At 40.5% G+C, this 21808-nt stretch overlaps 1 protein-coding gene across 1 annotated transcript in view; it reads left to right on the forward strand.

Moving 5' to 3' along the window:
• The window catches only part of LOC113499163 (deformed epidermal autoregulatory factor 1-like), a 46455-nt gene extending 24647 nt beyond the window's left edge, over positions 1-21808 (forward strand). Inside the window, exons 3-5 of the mRNA XM_026879513.1 lie at positions 3495-3727; positions 11630-11827; positions 12483-21808. Of these exons, the coding sequence (XP_026735314.1) occupies positions 3495-3727; positions 11630-11821 (425 nt within the window). The 3' untranslated portion in view covers positions 11822-11827; positions 12483-21808. The remainder of the gene's footprint in view (positions 1-3494; positions 3728-11629; positions 11828-12482) is intronic.

Genomic DNA, 21808 nt, shown 5'->3' on the forward strand with positions numbered 1-21808 from the left:
GACGATCGGCACTAGGTCCCGAAACAAAAACTATATGCGAGTTCGATACATTGCTGGCTGTGATAGACGACTTTTAAAACGAGAGGTGCACGACTCCGTAATGAATGGCAGGTATACGGAACAGGCCGCGTCTGAATGAGTCTGTTGAAGACAAATGGCAATAAGCAGTACGAGGTGGTGAACAGCTAACGTAGCTTTATCAAGTTCAATTGGATAGCGTGTATTCGTAATAAGACGTTTAAAAATATTTAAATTAGGAACCGAAATCTTCATTTTGGCGACCAAATGGGGATAACCGAATTTAATAATAAAAAATATATATTTGTTTAATTTTTATACTTGTAAAATCTGTCAGTCTCTTGTCGACTCTTCGTTATTGGTAGTTTTTAAATATTGTCATATTAATTACTAGCTTCTGTCTGCGGCTTTGCTCGCATATATGTTAGCCATTGATGCATTATTCTATGTTAGCTGCCATTTTAACATAATATATTATAGTCTAATTTATTTAAAAAATATTCAAGGAGTATACAAAATGTAAACGCGGAACAAATATTTTTTACGTCTCGCGAAAGCCAACAGCGCTCCTCGCTACCGCGCGCTCCTACAATAATTATTTTGCTGGGGAGTTGCGGAGTAATGAAACACATAATTCCAATACGTAAATATGTGTAACTTAAAACTTTTAATTTGGACTTCCGCTTCGGGTAACTCTCTGGTTGACTCTTTATTAACAACTGTCTAATATTTTAATCTGAATCTTGTATTCCTATTCCTAGCCTACCTTAATGCGTATAGAATATAACCGATAAAAAATATGAAATATTTAAATCATATTTTTTAAAAGTGATATAAATGAATTTACCCTACAGTACCTATATGACTTTTGTTGTCTTTAAATAAAGCTCATGGAAGTCCAATTAAGATTTTTTAACTCCTATAAAATGAGACTTTTCGCTTATTTTAATGTTTAGTAAGGATCAAGGGCCAGATATGAGTGATTTAGAAATAATAACAGTTTTATAATATGAATAATTGATCACAAAACCATATTTCTTTGTTCTCGAATGGGTTGGATTTTGATGTCCGGAAGGATGAGAAAATCGATAACTGCAGGTTATACACCACCTTCCTCACTCCAATCTTGTCATATAGCATATTAGTTATTGAGAGCGCGTCGGGTCCCGCGGTGGGCGCCAGCCTCACCCCACGCGGCGCGCAGTGCAGCTCTTTATTCCGGGAAATGTAACCGGGTGCCGACGCCTCTCGCATGATCGATAGCGCTGCATCCCCTCTCGCTGCCGCGCCCCGCGCTCGCCGGACAACACGCGACCGCACCCATCTCAAATTAATGCGACCCTTTATAATTTTAGACTCGCCAGAGACCTAACGTTAATTGATCCAAAACCTAAATAGCTAATATGCAACAAATAAGTGTCGTGTACTACATTTACACCGTCCTGACCGTCTTTGTAGTAATATCGTTGCTAAGACGAGTCCCCAACTTAAGTTCCGTCTCCAAATATTTATAAGGTTGTCTCTGACCTACCCCTACGTTACGTTACAGGGTACAAGGTCACGGCCAAATGTAACCCCAAGTCTCGTAACGTTTACAGTTGAACGACCCCAATGTAACGCACTGTCTAAGACTTTGTTTTCTCTTCGGGGGGTCAGACGAATGCTTCGTGTGGCGGGATTATGATATATCATTTTACAAACATATCATTTCAATGTAACACTTACCTTAAGGTGATAAACTACTTACAATAATTTTTCAAATAAATTTTATTCGGAAGTTGTGTTTTGTTTAGCACGACAGTTCTAAAGTAGAGTCCTGACTTACACTGGATGACCATCATTACGACCATTAAGAGTCTTTTGGGTGCCAGCTGTCTTGAAAAGTTCAGGGTCTTTGTTCTTGTTCCGGAACTGCTTAGCAACAACCCACGCCGCTGAGGCTAATTTGGGCCGATCGATGGATGTCGCTTCAGCCCTTCTGATTTTAAGAGAATTCAAATTGCAGAGTGGGATGCAATATGCAGTATGAAAGAAACAGCTAGCTCGGCCCGGGCAGAGCGAGTATCGTTAAGGTCTCATTTTGTATGACCTAAGCGTAGTGCGCATGTCTGTAAGTTAGGCCGCTCTCGAAGTCCTGAGCGCTCTGGGCGCCCGCTCCCTATTCAGTTTGGTTCGTTCCGTTGTTCTGTTAGGTCGTTTTCACTTTTAGTTCTTGCTCAAACTATAACCCAGTCCATTTTTCAAATTGTGTTCAAATCAGTTCTCTATTTCGCGTTTATTCAGTTTAAATTCAAACGTTAATTTGTATCGAGAGCGTCTACCGCGTGTAATTTTCAAAATTAACAAACTTGTTCACCTTCTGGCACTTAATTACTTTAATATGGGTCCCTTAATAGTTTCGCCCGCGATACTGCGTTCTCTAATAACTTCAGTGAGGCAGCAGTTAGGTAGCGGCATCAAACGGCTAAGTAAGTATAACACCCCCAACCCAATATCCTTATTTATTTTATCACCTTATCTCCTTTTTATACATATTGCTAGCGTCCTTATTGCTAGCGATTCTGCCATTGCGCAATTGCAGATTGAACTTAAATACACTAATCTGCCTTGCGAATTACCTCCTCACTTATCAAACAAAGCGTAACCTATCCTAACTTCCTTTTTCCTATCTCCATTATTTACTTCTCCCGCAATCCTTCTCATTATCCTTATTACCAACCGTCCCTCCCGCCCGCTGCACATCACCCGCCACCCACTCGTGCAGCCCGCCACCCACCGCCCAACGCCCACTATCACCCACCGCCCACCACCCACTCCCACCGCCCATTATCACCCACCGCCCACCACCCACAACCGCCGCCCACCACCCACTCCCACCGCCCACTCCCAATACCCGCCGCCCACCCTCCCCTCCCCGCTTCCCCTCGGGAGCAACGGAGGTCCGGGGCTCGCCAGCTACCGGTCATACAAGCGCCAGCCGTAGCCGAGTGAAGACGTGTTCACTCTCCGGCCATCTGCAGCCCTAGCCTAGCTAGCTGCAGATGGCCGGATCAGTAACCGGGCTTTCAATAGTAGGCAAATAAAATAATTTTATTTAAACTAAACTAAACATTAAAATAAAATAAATATTTTTCCGCGCGCGTAATAAATCATCGGAACAATAAAATAATTCGAGTTTGTCCGACGGATACCTAGCGGTGATAACGGAGTTGGACGAACTTAGCGTAAAACATTTAAAACAAATTCCGCGTAAAACTAATCGAGCTTGTCTGGGGGAACCTAGATGAGCTTTCCGTAAAAAATAAAATAAATTCCGCGTAAATATAAAGAGCTTTCGAAATTAAAAATCAGTTGAGAAAGCTGGTCAGAATATACGGTGCCAGCGCACCTTATCAGCTTTCAATGCCTGCTTTTTCATTTCGCGGAGCTCTTTCTTCGGGATACCTAACAAATTTCAAACACAATGAAAATTTTAGGGCTTCCCGATATGAGTGGCGTCCTCAAACGGCTGGACGACATCGGTCAATCCCTAGTACGGTTAGCGTCCGAACTCAAACAGTGCGTGGAGGACGTACGGGTCGTGAGTGCGCGGCAGCTGGAGCGTCTCGAGCAGGAGCGAGCCACCGCGCTGCTGGCGGCGAGTGTGGACGCCCACGTCGACGCGGACCAGGTCACGCTGCAGGCCGTGGACGAGACCGAAGCGAAAAAGGTAAGTGTAGCTAGCACAGGTGGAGGCAGCGGGTAGCGGGTTCTTTCCTACACTGCTCATCATTTTCTGGGTTCAGCTTTAAGTTTTTAGCAGGAAGCAGAGGTGGTGGATAATTTTGCTTCGTCTTCATAGCATCAGCATATGCAGTTTATGGCTTTTTAACAAACTAACAACGTCGTCTAAACTTTTTTCTACGTTATATTGCCATTTTATCAAATATGCGCCGCTGTTTTCTTGCGATTGTCATGCTTTGTGCTGAAGCGTGCCATGCCAGCTCAACTCAAAATGGCGGCGTCCGCCATTTTGATTTGACTCGCCGTCCATTATTTTGCGTTGAGTTGGCGTGCTATCGTGATGCGCATGCGTGGGCCGCCATCTTGAATTAAGCTGGCGTCATCTCGTATCGCGCATGCCTGACGCGCCCATCCTGATATGAGTCAGCCATTTTAAAATCAAATGATATGGAACAAAAGACTCTTAGACAAAAGACTTAATCATTAATTAAACTCAAGATAGCTAATTATTATAATTTGAAATTTAAAATCATTGGGTTATGGTTATAAATATTCATCGGCTTGGCGATTATACAATAGTGACTTCTTTTACAACTATAATTAACACTCATTAGTATTTTAAATCAGCGTTTGAACTAATCATGTTTCGGCTTGGCGATTTAACATTTATAAAAGCTTTACCACTTGTTTAAATTAAAACTAATTTCATTAACCTCATTAACAATGAATACTTTAATACGGTATCTTATTATTAAACAATTTTCATCTGGAATTGCTTTTGCTTCGGTTATACCTATACGATTTACTAATGGCATTATACCTACTGCTGTTATGGCAAGCCTCGAAAAGCTTTGAAATAATCCAACTAACATTACTGAACCTCAGAACATACACCTAAAGTAAACCTTCAGTCATTCTTGCATGTCTACATGCAGACACATGCAAGCAATCGATACCTACATACATGCTTGCACTTCATACAATACATGCATACATCTTCGACACTCCTTAAGTCATACCTACCTATAAGCATGCGCTCACTCAGACACTTTATGCACTGACTCAGACACTCATGCATGCACTCACTCAGACACTCCATGACACTGCATATACTCACACAAATACACTCGCATCATGCACTCTCTTAAATACCCATTGCATCATGTACTTTCTCATATACTCCATGCATACATTTATACACATGTACCTGTCTACTTCATGGACTGACTCAGACACTCCAAGCATGTACTCACACAAATAGACCTGCGTCATTAACTGTCTCAAATATTCCCTGCATACATTCATGCACGTGTACCTATCTCCTTCATCCACTGACTCAGGCACTCACACAGACACACATGCATGCACTCACCGAGACACTCATGCATACACTCACACCGACACACATGAAGGCACTCACCCACACCCTCATGCATACATTCATGCATGCACTCACTCAGACTCTCATACAGACACGCATGCATGCACTCACCCAGACACTCATGCATGCACTCTCTCAGACACTCTAAGCGTCTACTCACACAAATAGACTTGCATCATGTACTCTCTCAAATACTCCATGCGTACATTCATACAAATGTGCCTACCTGCATGAGCTCACTCAGACACTTCAAGCGTCTACTCTCACAAATAGACTTGCATCATGTACTCTCTCAAATACTCCATGCGTACATTCATACACATGTACCTACCTGCATGCACTCACTCAGACACTTCAAGCGTCTACTCTCACAAAAAGACTTGCATCATGTACTCTCTCAAATACTCCATGCTGTATACATGGAGTATTTTCATACCCATATACCTACCTACTACTTGCACTGACTCAATCATTCATACAGATAGACTTGAGAACTCAGGCAAAACTACATGCTTGTACTCACTCAAAAAAAAATGCATCATGCGTTAACTCAGGCATACCTACACTCACATAAAAAGAGCTTCAATTTTCATAATATTTATTTCGAATTGCAAACACGTTACTAACAGCCAGTAACATGTTATGGCAAATTGTGTGAATATACTGCACTTGCTTGTTTTGATGCTACAGATATAACAGTTGAATTTTGCTTTGGGTTTGACTTTAATTTACTTACACCCTTAAGATATTTTTGAATAATGACGTTCAAGTGTGGCGAGATGCAGTTGTACAAGTTAATCGAATTCCGAATTTTGAATACGAATTCAGTTATTAAAATATTGTATTTTTTGTCCAATTTAAAATCGTTTTTCTAACAAGTTGAAAGTTGTCAAAGGGCTGAACACTATGATGTTTAAAAAGGCTTTTAGTGCCCAACGTTCTTTTTTAAATTCATAGTTTACTGTTTCGAATCCTAATGTGAGTTAGGAATTATAATATATCTTTTATCTAATCTTATTTGAACTTTTGTTCATAGCTTGTTGAAACATTATGTTTTCAACATTCAACATTTTTATCGATTTGATTAAATGATAAATTAGCATCATTTTTTGTAAATATCTATTAAAATCTTTTTAAAACAGTGCGCATCTAGCACTTTATAAGATGCGACTGATCATTCAAAAAGAAATCGAAAAAAAATGCTAGTATCCTCTTTCACTGGCCTTTGATGAAAACCTAGATATTAAAGCACGTTTAATTTAAAAAATGAGTGATGGACGAAATTATTGTCACGTTTTTGCGTAAAAAGCACAACGTGTGAAACGTGTGATGATGTGATGTTTTTTCCTTAAATCCAAACTTTTTACTAGCTTCATATTTGGTTGCTGTCTACTTATAAAGGCAGAGCTTAGTACAGTATCATAACAGATCTTCTTAGTGGTGAAACATTTTAGACATAGCTGCAAACAGTTTTGGTCTTTTCGATTACTGGAATTGGAATAGGCAAGCAGTAAGCAATAAGAATTATTTCGTCAAGTTATTGTGTGTAATAATAAAAGAGTAGCTATTATTTATAGATAAAAAAATGAAACATTTTTTCATAGCTATTTAAAAAATAATATAGTAAAATGAAATCTACCTCGATGGTGATATTCTTTACATTATTCGATTCATACAGAGAGTAAAAAATGGTTGCCTGTAAAGTCGGTTTTACGGGCGAAGATTTTACGTGACAACGTCTTTTTCTCGGTAGAATATTTATTGATATGAATATAATTAAATTGCACAATAGGAACAAGGAATTGAATGAAAAGAATTGCACCAATTTTAACTTTAGAAATATATTTTGTTTACTAAAACATTGTACATGTAAGCGCCGATTTAATGTGCCTAATTCTCTAGTGCTGCGCGCGCGGCAGACCGATCATAGTTGAGTGGGAGAGAGACGCAAGGCATTCGGCGGGCCTCTCTCTCGTTCGGTGACTCATCGTAACGTTACCGGGCGTTACACTTTTTCATAAGTGACTCCCAGCCGCAACCTAATTTAAGACGTTGTCACGTCAAAACTTTAAACTTTAACCAATCGTGTATCTATATCGTTTTATTTTAAAACTTTTTAAACCATAATAAACTAAGACTATTTGAAAGTTAATTAAGGTTTACACTTTTTTAAAGTGAAAACTTCTTTAGCGGTGTTGTATACTTTTTTTTGTAATGAGTAAAAACTGTTAAACTCGCGTCAGGACACGTGACCTGATCGAAAATTCGTAAGACTAAATCTTCTTTAGCACAACACTGCATCGATAGCGAAATAAATAAGTATTGAATTCTACCACATACATGATAGTAATTTAATTTAATAAAACAATTGATTAAAAAATATATCCTAACCATTCCAGAATATAAAAAATGCACAACGTTAATATTTAAGTTGTCACTTCTGCCGGCACTCCCGGAGAGCAACCCGTAGCTTTTTTTTAGTAAAAAAATTTGGTCTACTTTAAAGGGAAAGTTTGGAGCACAGGGACACAAGATGTAGTTTTTTTCTATAAAATATGTCATATAAAGTTCTTAAATTATGACAATATACTAATTTGTATTATATTATCCGTTTTATCTCCTTTTCTTTTTAATAGACATTAAAAGTCTGTCTTAGATATGACCTTTGTTTAGTCCTAGCTTCCACATTAGGTTAAGTAACCTGCAATGATAGATTAGTGTGATAATTAAATAAATAAATGATCCGATTTAAATTTAGCTTTAATTTTCTCCTAACCAAATATAAATTAATTAATTGGAAAGGAAAAATGTGCAGTCACGATACACAATTAAGCTATATGCCTGTCTGTCTATCTGAATGTCACATCTAGCTAATCGGAAAAAAAACAAGACTTGTAATTTGGCAAGTAGTGGCATATATGCAGTAAACCTCTTTACAATATTTGTGCAGAAAAGGAAGGAAGTTTAGCCACGGAACTGAAACTAGTTTTCTTATTTATTGGGGCACTAGTCATTGTTAAAAAAATAATCATTTATTACACATACTGCTCCAAAGATGTATAATAATATGTTTCTACCTCTCTAACTTCTATGACAAGAGATTATTGAGGCTGAACATATTTTTCCCGCGCCTTTCCTTTTCAAGATTTATTCTATTCTAATATATAAAACTCCCGTGTCACGATGTTAGTTACCGTACTCCTCCGAAACGGATCGAGCGATTTTTATGAAATTTTGAATAAATATTAGGTAGGTCTGAGAATAGAACAACATCTATTTTTCATACCCCTAAGTGATAATGGTTGCTCACACTAAAAAAAAATATTAAATTTTTTGCACGAAATTGTCTGTTTTTATTTTTTTTATAATGTGGCATTAAAAATATATACAACTAGAAAAATATATATTCGGCAATACAACGTTTGCTGGGTCAGCTAGTTTATAGTAAATTTAAATCTATTCCATTTCTTGTAGTTCAAACTATCCTCGTGTTGAATTTTATTTAAAACTGGCAGTCATCAGTTTAGCCAGATAAATTCACTGAGTACCTTTCATGTTTGCAATATTAGCTTGAATAAACTAGCATTTGATTAAGAAGTCAAACATAATGTTTCTAAATAATAGATTAAATTTTAAAGAAATTTGTTCGGTCATTAATGACAAATCAACATTATTCGATATTCAATCCCTATGTAGCTTACAATTCTAATATTTAAACCTAAAATGTATGTTATATCAAATCAAAAATGATAAATTACATTGACTTACATTTTTCAATGTCGGACTCTCAACCCCCGTATAATTTCTTTCTACCCCTGTTTAATTCTATTCAACCCCTGATTTCGCTTAAAGAGGGTAAGCCTCAAGGTTATCTCTTGTCTGGCTTAGCCTGTACTTAATGGTGTCATTAAAGTGACGAACATTCAAACCATGAAAATACCAAAAAAAAATCATTTCCTATAGTTACTAGTCCACCCTACGAACAGTTGTTTTTATAATATGGATTGCTAAACAAATGCAAAAACATATATAAACAAAACACCAGAACAGAATTTAAACAATACATGTTTGAAATTATATTTCTCGCCGTTGCACCCGCGTGGTACCCGATCTCGTGGTAATTTTATAGTTTTCTCCGTAAAAAACATCATGATAATATGTGTGAAGATGAAAATTAAAGAGCCTTCAAATTATATAATTACTAGCTGTCGCCATGGCAGTCGGTAAAACAGTGCAATGGTATTACAGGACTCAGGGTTGGAACTCCATAACTCAACCGCTAGATGGCGTTGAAACAGTTTTTGATTTTTCGTACACATTTTTTTTTCTCGTGATTAAAAAGTATCCTATGTTAGTTCTCATACCTCTAGGAATGTGTGTACAAGGTTTCATGATGATTGGTTGAGTAATTATTGCGTGAAAGCGTAACAAACATTGGAAATGGATTTCGTATTTTCCGCAATTTTTTCATAATTTCTCACCGTTTCCACCTTTTCTAGACTTCCACGAATATTTTGACAGAGTTTTAGCAAGACTAACAAACAATAATACTAGCAATACACTTTTATAAAGAAGATATCATAAAAAAACGAATATAATACGAAAACACGTTTTTTAAAACCAAACTAAAATATAATATAGAAAAGCCGATAAATTAGATTAATTGCCCTCAGGTACAGGGTCTCATAGAGAACTCTCTCAAACCTAGAACTAAGTAGTTTCGCGAGTTCATGAAAATACTGCAGTTGTTATTAAATTTTAATAAGTGATGGACTGTTTCTTTCATGGAGGTATCTTCAATGGTAGTTTTGATACCCACATTGCAAATATAAATCGATTCGATAGCTACGATGCCTAAGACAGATAGACGCGTAAAACTTATAACGAACAGGCTTATTTGTAAAGTATAAAATGTTAAAATAGGACTTTCCATAAATTCACTTAAGATCACTCAGGCGGTCCACTTTTGATGTGTTTTTTCGTAAAGAAAAGGTATATTTTAGAAAAGCTATGTTATAAACAACTTATTTCTTATTATGTTAAAATGAATTGATGTTCGTTAGTCTCTCTAAAACTCAAAAACAGCTGACTCGATTTAGCTTATTTTCGTCTTAAAATATGCGTAGCAGTCAGTAGACAGCTAGTAGTATATAAAGTGCTCTATAGGGCTATAGCGTGTCATTAAGTACGCCTTTAAAAATGATCTGGCCTCCCATGAACTTAACTAAACTTTCACTGTAATAGTTATTTAAACCTGCCAAATTCAAGTAGGAATCTTGAACGAACAATTTTTGTATCATCCTAAAAACCTCGTATCTGTCGTTTAGAAGCCCCTTTACATATTTTCTTAATGATAAATGTAACGACACTTTTATCAAAAGTTGTTTGAGTTTGAGCCGTTTTAGTTGTAAATTACATTTTAGTGGAAGTGCCTCAAAATTGAGTTGCAAAAATCCAACCTGAACGACAAACAAACAAACTAGAATGTGAGTTCATAAAAACGTGGAAAAAAAAATTACTATTCCTTCACAATTTTTTCGAAAGCAACTTCGTTCCAGCCGGGTTCTCCTTGACACCTCGCAAGTTTTTTCTATTACAATTTACTTGATCCATTATCTGTGCAATTTTTAACATCACGTCTCATGTCGCGTTTCATGAAAAGCAGATTGGCGACAGATACACAGACAGCGAAGTCTAATAGGGTCCCGGTTAATCCACACCCTATGCAAGCACAAAAACGTTTAGAATGTTATTTGCCCGAATACAAAACAATTCTCTGTCACCGGCATTTATTTTTTTTGGCCACAGATATACTTCGCATTGAAAGATTAGTAGGGATTATATTTGTGATCCTGTAACCCTTGTTATCCTGTGCTCCAATTTTCGACGACTTTTACATCAGCTGGTAGCGGCGCCAGCCAAGACCATGGTGTCGCTCATAAAAAAATAATATGACTTCTTTCAAATTTTAGGCTCACTCATGTATTTGTCGTGATGGCCAAAGCGATGTCTCACATTAAATTCTGCGATTTCCTGTGATTCTTACCATCAAAGTTGACTCCGGATAATAGTATTTGAAGTGACAACAAATGTTTTTTTATCGGTATTATAACTTTTGGATTTATTATTACACACACTTGATATGTAAACTTTTACGTTTTTAAACCTTATGGCGGCGAAACAACAAATAAATACATAGATTTGGATAAAGTTAACTGAAAGAATTCGTTCGGTTTTATTTGAACAACTGCGTCGGCCAAAACGTCTTTTCCAAAAACCCTTTCCCTACAACTTTGTCCCTTAAATGGGCGTAGTCATTTTGTGATTTTAGGGGGTTCTGGTCCCCTTATCCCCCTTAAAGACACAATATAACACCTACCTGTTCACTGATTACAATTATTGCTTTACCATTATGTGGTGGATTTGTCAACTCGGACTTCCCAAAATCAGGTGATGGCTACGCCTGTGACATGTGTCCTCCATCCTTAAGAACGAGTTTATCCTTAGTGCGCGAATTGCAACCGCGAGGCATCGGCTGAGTGTTCCCTGTGTCGGCGCACGCTGTACTGCTCCACGTACTGCCAGAAGAAGGACTGGGCGGCGCACCAGATCGAGTGCTTGCGCACCGTGCCCGCCATCCACGGCGAGGCGCCGCAGCACCAGTCCATCATGCTGATCGTCGAGAGCCAACACCAATAGCTCGGGGTTAGTATCCGCCTCCTTACATACCTTTTCGCGAGTGCTAATTCGCAATATCGCTACATGCAATTGTTCTTTTATTGTATTTTGTGTAACGCATTGCTAATGATTTTACCAGACTATTGAAAAGGCTTATTAATTTAGAAGTCTATGTAGATCTGCATGTGTGCATGTGTGTTAGGTAGTTTTATCTGTGTTCTACCCTTTTTTCTTGAAAACATTTTCGTGGTATTGACGGCATTGCAAAGATTCGTAAAAAAAAATTGTATATAAAATGTACTTTCAAAGTGCACATGTCTAAAGCTTTTAACCGAATTAAAATGGTTACTAGTGCTTTTTAAATTTCTTGTACTCGTGTAAAACACCTTTCGAATTGCATTCGAGCTCACACAAAACAAATTTATTTTCTTTGTTTGGTGAGAAGTATTCGTTGTTTTCGGGCGCTATTCGATTTCCTACTACATCCCTAAATGTATTAAATATCAATACAAGGTGTCAAAAACTAGCACTTACTATGAAACATTGCTGTTATTTTATAATGAAAGAACTTTAAAACAAGTTATTACAATGCCGTAACCTAATTATAGTGTAGTCCAAGTAGAATAGTTAGTAAGCTTTGGTCGATAATAGTAAACTATATATATTTTTCTTTTTTTTTCAGATTTACCATCTTTGACCGTTTTCCATCAAGCCTACCGTCAGGCGTACCATCAGACGTACCGTCAGACGTACCGTCAAACGTACCATCAGACCTACCATAAAGCCTACCATCAAGACTCATCGAGACTACTATCAAGCCTTGGCTTTGCTGCGGTGAAGACACTCTCAATACCTCTTGTTGCAATATTTCTTATTATTTATAAGCTAGGTTAAGATGTATTAGGATAATTTGATGTTTTGTGTTAAGTACAGTTCCCGAGTCAGACTTGAAACTTTGACGCGGGATTTGTACCACAGGCTTAGGATAAGAGCCGCGGCGCGGCTGGCTCGGTGCGAGGGCATCTCTCCAGCCCAGAGCCGGCGACGCCGCGAGGTACCTTCGCGCATCTAGCGAGAAGAGAGTTACTGCAGCCATCTCTTGGCTTCATTACTCTGTAGTCATATAAAATTTGTATGTTCAATGTTTTTAAATATATCTGTGAAATATTTACATGGCATATTTTCTTGATCATTGTAAGTTGTTGTTGGTGTCATAAAAGATAATGTTGTAACTGATCTGTTTACTTTCCCCGCGCTCATGCTCGCGGGCCAGCACAGCGCACAGCCGCGCACACGCCTCTCGTCTCGAGGGCGCGTGCGCGGCTGCGTCACTATGGATACCCTGCGCAACAACTTGCGTCTAGTCTGAACATCGGATACTCGGTTTGAGCGCGTGTTTGATAAAAACTGGACTCTGATCAGGCATCGGAGATAGGTTTTGTATCCTACCACCATTATATGTGCATGTTCCGGATTCTCAGGGAGTCGTGGAGGGATGACGAACGTGCAGATATAATCCACCTTAGCTACCAAGCGCGTCGTCCTCGAGTTACTACTATCGGGTCCTAGAGAATTAGTTTGGAATGGTTTCTCAGGACTCAACTCCCAGTCGAGCTGGATCTCAGTGCTGGGCTGGGAGTTGTGTTTTGTTTGAGATGGTAGTCTTCGCTCCGTCGTGAGTCCTGAAGCTTGCAGGCTTCGTAATAGTAAACGGATTTATAGTGATCACGCGTGGTGGGGTGGACGAGAGTCTGCCACGGTGAATACTATATTGCTGTTAGGGCGAGTCCCCTTGCTCAGCCTTCGTAAGCACACGTCACGGTTGTCCAGGCCACGGGGCACTCGTGACGTGTGCAGTCGCTGTGTATTGCGAGTAGATCGTTGATCCAACTCGTAGTATTTCGCTGGAAGACAAGCCGCTCGTGTTGTCGGCGGCAGTCTCGACAGATGCGGCGAATGTGTACATGAGCAGCACCTTCCTCGTATAAGTCGGGTTTGTCGCCAGACTACTAGGCTGGGTTGTCTGCCTTAGCTGGGGCAAGCCAAGTATTCCTTAGGGTACAAGTTCAGAGATTCATGACAAGGGGGCAAGTGGCGGGAAGAGGGATTGCGATGTAGGATTTTGGCTCCATCCTGTGGGAAGCTCTGATAGATACGGAAGAGCAACGAATACCTTCGTTGGATCAGTTTTAAAGGGATAGGAAACTGATGCCTCTTCCGTAGGACTGTGGCTGGCGGCGGTCTCGGCACCACCGTTAGCTTCAGGGGTGAGTTAGGTGGGTCTGGTAGTGGGGACTCGATAAACGTTTTATCGACGCGCATTGGTGGGTGGCTAAGACATATCACCATTTCGTTGGCGCTGTATTGGGCGCTATTATGGTGAAATGTATCAGCCAGGAAGGAGGATACATTTATTTATCATTAGACCGGTGTCTGGAACACACAGACACGCTCCGTGGCATTGCAATTTCCCGCAATGTCACGGAGCGCGTCTCGTGTGGCACCGGTATAATGATAACCAAATGATGTAATGTTTTGGTTCTTTTGGGTTTTCTGAGTTCCAACATTATTTTTTTCTTAGATTGTAATGTGTGTTAGTTTTAAGTGTAATTTTAAGATTAGACGTAAGAGTAGGCCCCATTATAAATAACTAAACCAGAGAGGCCGATAGGAATATAATGTTGTCTTTGACAAACATTTATTGCTACCAGAGTCTTTGGGAGTAAGTTATTAATAATGTTCGTTAGCCGATATGTCGCAATTGAGTGGGGTTATAAGCCCAGCGTTGGAATCGGGTCGTAAGGGGGTTTTCAATAGCTCTCAAGACATGGGCAAGTACACACCATGTTTTTGGAGTTGTGAAAATTCAAGTTTTCGTTAGGAACCGATTCCATCGCTGGCGCTGACTCCCTCCTTGCGACATGTGGGCGCGACGCGGAGTGTGAGGGCGCTCGTGATGCAGGCAGTACCAGGCGGTTGAGAGAGATACTGTATTGTTGCATGTTCGGGAACGGTTTACAAAGTTGGTTTAGCAGTCGTGGGAGGTAATTTGATAAACCGCGTTCGTGTAGTATGTCAGTTGACTTTTGGTCGTTCTGAACTTATTGTTTGCATCGCCAGCGCCCGTTTAGGATTCCTTCATACTAGTGTTTCTCTAGCGTAAGCGTTCAATGAGCTTCTGCGGCGTAGTTGGTGTTGTTGTGACTGCGCTGCTTTTATGCTTATTGAATAGCTACGCTGGAGAAACACTAGTGTGATGGCGCCCTTATGGGTGTTCTGTACACACCCAATCTCGATAACCCTGTCCCATCAAAATCTATGATTTTTGTGATAGGATCATAGACTTGTATGGCGGAACGTGATCAAGGTTAAGTGAATACATAGCACCCACGTGTTCGTGTCTTCGTCGTATGCTTATTAATCAACTAGTCTATAAATGTTGTGTCACTTTTCGCCTACTTTTTAATACTGTATGTCCATAATCCATTCCCTAGTATAATAATAATAGCTTTTTTAAGAGGCAGGAGTCTATTTGAGGACATTTACTTCTTTTTACTCGGTGTTGCCTAGTTATAATTGGTGTCTAGTATATAAGTCTAATGCTTACACTATTTTTACAAGTTAACCCTTTTACTCACCTGTTCTATTCTGATTTTCGAGAGGGCCACTAAACCTAGGTCTCTCTCAAGGCGATGGCCCTTCCGTTCTCATCCTTTGTCCATCCCTACTTCCTTTCTTTCATAAATTTTTCATCCTTCTTCCTTCCCGTTCCTACTCTGTTCCCTACCTTTCCTTAGTTCAACCTTTTTCATTCTTCATGTAACCTCTCCTTTTACAATATTTTCCTTCCTTCTTCACATGAGCACTCCCAACACTTTCGAGCGCACCTTAACTACCTTTCCTTTGTCCCCGATTTCCTTATCTAAATTTGAATCCTTTCATTTTTTCCTAAATTTCCCTGTCATATTTAATGCTCCATCCAGGAATCTATTATCACGAAATTCAAAATTGTCCTTCTGTCGTCATTACCTTGAAGCAGCTCATCCATAACATCCATTTCTGTGCTGCAAACTTCATGTCTTCCTGTTTCTCTCGGTTTTCATCCAGCTCGACGTCACCCCACCCTTACACTGAACGCTCAATTTCATTTTAGATTCATGCCTTTTATTAAAGTCCATAGCAATAAATATGTATTACACTGTAATCCATCTACTATAGACTAAGTTTATTTATTAAGCTAGTGTAAATGAGTGTTGTGTGTTGTAATTTTCGTTCGATTTTGATGTGCTATTGTTTTGATGTTATATCAGTTGTTATTCAAGTTACTTAATAGTTTAATAGTTACCAATTACGAGAGAAGTTAGTTAAAATCTGTGTTACCAAATATAATTTTATCAATTAGTTTTACTTAAGTGAACTTGTGAATGAGTTATTCTTTAAAATTAATTGATGGTTGCGTTTTATTTGTTTATTTGCAACAGGTTGTAATATGTTTAGTACTGGTATTTTTTAGGACTTTTTATACATGATACGGACAGCGACAGAGATCTTCATTGAGACTTTATAGAGCAGGGGGGGGAGGGGTGGGTAGTGTCTCGACCATCTGGACACATGAACTTTCTGTATCTGTCCGTAGACTGCACTAATCTAGACTTAACATCTGTCTGTCCGGTTGTTGTACCTTTATTTCCTATACTTATGTGCGTTTTAGTTCTGCTACATCTTCTATTTGTTGGTTAGAATAAGTTGAAAGTATTATCATTAACTTTTATTCAAAGTTTGTCTCTCTCTCGATTGGACTTCTAAATCTTCCTTGATCTACTGCACTCCACTCCACGTCCACTGCACTTCCTTTCCATTTCGTCTTCTTATCCCATTACTTATATTCTTGTCATTTCTCCTTCCCAATCCACTCATTCTCCTTTCCGTGTTCTCCTTTATTTCCTATTCTCATCTTCTTTCATCCTTCCTTCCTCTTACTTTGATTTCCGTCAATTTCCGTATCTTCTTTTCCTTTCACCCTTCCTTTAAACTTGCCTTTCGTCCATCCTTTTTCTTCCTTTCATTCTTTCCCTTGTACTTTCTACTCCACACAGCCTCATCCTCCCTCCCTCTTTCTTTTCTCTCCTATCCTCTCCTCTTCATATTTAATCATTCCCTTTCAAAAATCTTTGTCTGTAACTTTAACCTGTCTGGTATTATCATAATTTGTCCCAAGTCCCACTTCCTGATTCCTGATTCCAAGTTAACCCGTTTCCTTTTCATTTCCCCCTTTAAGTTTGGATTATCGTTACCTTGATGTAACTTATAAAATCCAAACTGTTAAAAAGGGAACCATCTTTTCGAATTCTGGTCTTCTTTCCTGATGGAAATGAAACGCAGCCTTCTCCAAAAACGGATTAAAAAAAATGGTACAAAGTGTATCAATAAGTACAGCTGCTATATCAGCGCCTGGTATGAGAATCCTATTAAAATGATCTTGATGAGGTATGCAAGGAGATAGTGGCTTACATTGTCGGTACGGTCGGTCGGTCCGCATGACGAACGAGGTGCCTCGAGGCGAGTAAAGCTGACATAAACACAAATGTTTATTGGTGTGTACAAAGTGCAGATCATGTGGCTCTTCTAAAACGTACATATTGTAGACGTAATTAAATTATTTTATTTAATATTTTAATAATTACCTCATGAGGTAAAATTTTGAAGTAAGGTTATTTGTATCTGCATAATATGAAATGATTGTTTTTATTATATGACTTTAAATGTGATGACTGTTTTTTTATTACTTTCTGTCCTTAATCCTTATTTTATTTATTTAATTATTTAAAATAAAAAAGCTGTGCACGGACGGATACGGAGTGGCGGACTATTGCGCACTAGAAATATTAAATATGTGTTACTCACTGCTACGACTTAAACCCAAATTGACACTCGAAATAACACTAATTATCAAATGTCTACAACACTAGGTCGTCCTAGTTACCACATGAAACTCTACAAACAAATTGACCCTGAAAGTAAAATTTTAGTTCTACTAACTTTCCGGCCAATATCGGGATCAGAGAGTAACAGCTGCAGCCATCTCTCATCTTTCCGTTCATATGATCTTCGTTAATTTTATGTTTTTACAAATTATGTTTGGTGTGTATTACATAAAAGATAATGTTGTAACTGATCTGTTTACTTTCCCCGCGCTCATGCTCGCGGGCCAGCACAGCGCACAGCCGCGCACACGCCACTCGTCTCGAGGGCGCGTGCGCGGCTGCGTCACTATGGATACCCTGCGCAACAACTTGCGTCTAGTCTGAACATCGGCCAATCGGGTTGAGCGCGTGTTTGATAAAAACTGGACTCTGATCAGGCATCGGAGATAGGTTTTGTATCCTACCACCATTATATGTGCATGTTCCGGATTCTCAGGGAGTCGTGGAGGGATGACGAACGTGCAGATATAATCCACCTTAGCTACCAAGCGCGTCGTCCTCGAGTTACTACTATCGGGTCCTAGAGAATTAGTTTGGAATGGTTTCTCAGGGCACAACTCCCAGTCGAGCTGGATCTCAGTGCTGGGCTGGGAGTTGTGTTTTGTTTGAGATGGTAGTCTTCGCTCCGTCGTGAGTCCTGAAGCTTGCAGGCTTCGTAATAGTAAACGGATTTATAGTGATCACGCGTGGCGGGGTGGACGAGAGTCTGCCACGGTGAATACTATATTGCTGTTAGGGCGAGTCCCCTTGCTCAGCCTTCGTACGCACACGTCACGGTTGTCCAGGCCACGGGGCACTCGTGACGTATGCAGTCGCTGTGTATTGCGAGTAGATCGTTGATCCAACTCGTAGTATTTCGCTGGAAGACAAGCCGCTCGTGTTGTCGGCGGCAGTCTCGACAGATGCGGCGAATGTGTACATGAGCAGCACCTTCCTCGTATAAGTCGGGTCTGTCGCCAGACTACTAGGCTGGGTTGTCTGCCTTAGCTGGGGCAAGCCAAGTATTCCTTAGGGTACAAGTTCAGAGATTCATGACAAGGGGGCAAGTGGCGGGAAGAGGGATTGCGATGTAGGTTTCTGGCTCCATCCGGTGGGAAGCTCTGATAGATACGGAAGAGCAACGAATACCTTCGTTGGATCAGTTTTAAAGGGATAGGAAACTGATGCCTCTTCCGTAGGACTGTGGCTGGCGGCGGTCTCGGCACCACCGTTAGCTTCAGGGGTGAGTTAGGTGGGTCTGGTAGTGGGGACTTGATAAGCGTTTTATCGACGCGCATTGGTGGGTGGCTAAGACATATCACCATTTCGATGGCGCTGTATTGGGCGCTATTATGGTGAAATGTGTCAGCCAGGAAGGAGGATACATTTATTTATCATTAGACCGGTGTCTGGAACACACACAGACACACGCTCCGTGACATTGCAATTTCCCGCAATGTCACGGAGCGCGTCTCGTGTGGCACCGGTATAATGATAACCAAATGATGTAATGTTTTGGTTCTATTGGGTTTTCTGGGTTCCAACATTATTTTTTTTCTTAGATTGTAATGTGTGTTAGTTTTAAGTGTAATTTTAAGATTAGACATAAGAATACCGCCCATTATAAATAACTAAACCAGAGAGGCCGATAGGAATATAATGTTGTCTTTGACAAACATTTATTGCTACCAGAGTCTTTGGGAGTAAGTTATTAATAATGTTCGTTAGCCGATATGTCGCAATTGAGTGGGGTTATAAGCCCAGCGTTGGAATCGTGTCGTAAGGGCGTTTTCAATAGCTCTCAAGACATGGGAAGGAACACACCAAGTTTTGGGACTTTTGAAAACACACGAAGGCACTTACGAACCGATTCCGTCGCTGGCGACGTCCCGCTCTCTGCGACATGTGGGCGCGATGCGGAGTGATAAAAACTGGACTCTGATCAGGCATCGGAGATAGGTTTTGTATCCTACCACCATTATATGTGCATGTTCCGGATTCTCAGGGAGTCGTGGAGGGATGACGAACGTGCAGATATAATCCACCTTAGCTACCAAGCGCATCGTCCTCGAGTTACTACTATCGGGTCCTAGAGAATTAGTTTGGAATGGTTTCTCAGGGCACAACTCCCAGTCGAGCTGGATCTCAGTGCTGGGCTGGGAGTTGTGTTTTGTTTGAGATGGTAGTCTTCGCTCCGTCGTGAGTCCTGAAGCTTGCAGGCTTCGTAATAGTAAACGGATTTATAGTGATCACGCGTGGCGGGGTGGACGAGAGTCTGCCACGGTGAATACTATATTGCTGTTAGGGCGAGTCCCCTTGCTCAGCCTTCGTACGCACACGTCACGGTTGTCCAGGCCACGGGGCACTCGTGACGTATGCAGTCGCTGTGTATTGCGAGTAGATCGTTGATCCAACTCGTAGTATTTCGCTGGAAGACAAGCCGCTCGTGTTGTCGGCGGCAGTCTCGACAGATGCGGCGAATGTGTACATGATCAGCACCTTCCTCGTATAAGTCGGGTTTGTCGCCAGACTACTAGGCTGGGTTGTCTGCCTTAGCTGGGGCAAGCCAAGTATTCCTTAGGGTACAAGTTCAGAGATTCATGACAAGGGGGCAAGTGGCGGGAAGAGGGATTGCGATGTAGGATTCTGGCTCCATCCGGTGGGAAGCTCTGATAGATACGGAAGAGCAACGAATACCTTCGTTGGATCAGTTTTAAAGGGATAGGAAACTGATGCCTCTTCCGTAGGACTGTGGCTGGCGGTCTCGGCACCACCGTTAGCTTCAGGGGTGAGTTAGGTGGGTCTGGTAGTGGGGACTCGATAAGCGAAGCGCATTGGTAGGTGGTTAAAACATATCACCATTTCGTTGGCACTATATGGGGCGCCATTATGGTGATATGTTTCAGCCAGGAAGGAGGATACATTTATTTATCATGACACCGGTGCCACACACACAAACTCGCTCCGTGATATTGCAATATAAGTGTATATTGCAATATCACGGAGCGGGTCTGTGTGTGGTACCGGTGTAATGATAAAGATTAGGCTTAATATGTGTTAGTTTTAGGCGTAATTTTAAGATTAGTTATAAGAGTAGGCCCCGTTATAAATAACTGAACCGAAGCCGCTGCTAGCAATATCATTTTGATAAAAGTCATAATGATATTGCGAGCAGAAGTCATTTGGGAGTAAGTTATTGATAATGTTCGTAAGCCAGCATGTTGTTGGCTTGTCATCCCAGCGATTGACTCGGGGCGTAAGGGCATTTTCAACAGCTTCAAGACATGGATCAGAACACATGTTTTGGGGCTTTTGAAAATACACGAAGGCCCTTAGGTACCGAGTCCATCGCCGGCGCTGACCCCAGCGACATGTTGGCGCGACGCGGAGTGTGAGGGCGCTCGTGATGCAGGCAGTACCCAGGCGGTTGAGAGAGATACTGTATTGTTGCATGTTCGGGAACGGTTTACAAACTTTTTTTAGCAGTCGTGGGAGGCAATTTGATAAACCGCGTTCGTGTAGTATGTCAGTTGACTTTTGGTCGTTCTGAACTTACTGTCGGCATTGCCAGTGCCTATTTAGGGCGCCTTCATACTAGTCTTTCCTCACGCGAAAACGTTTAATGAGCTCCTGCGGCGTAGTTGGTGTCGTTAAGACTGCGCTGCTTTTATGCTCATTGGATGCCGTCGCTGGAGAAACACTAGTGTGAAGGCGTTATGGCGCCCTGTATACACTCAATCTCGATCATGATCTGCGAAATAGACCCGTGATTGCGATCCGGATGACTTCCACAATAGTGGATGATATCTGGATCGCAATCACGGAGTTTGATCGCGGATCATGATTGAGATTGAGTGTATACGGGGCGCCAACCTGTTAGAGTAATTGTTGTCTATGTAATCAGCTAGTGTATAATAAATGTTGTGTCACTTCTTCTTCTGTAGTCATTTTTTAAGAGGCAGGAGTCTATGTAAACTTTCCTAGTTATAAGTGGTGTTTAGTGTGTAAATCGACTGCCTGAACTGTATTAAAAAAAATTCAATGT

This window comes from Trichoplusia ni, chromosome 12, assembly GCF_003590095.1.
Source record: "Trichoplusia ni isolate ovarian cell line Hi5 chromosome 12, tn1, whole genome shotgun sequence".
NCBI classification, from domain to species: domain Eukaryota; kingdom Metazoa; phylum Arthropoda; class Insecta; order Lepidoptera; family Noctuidae; genus Trichoplusia; species Trichoplusia ni.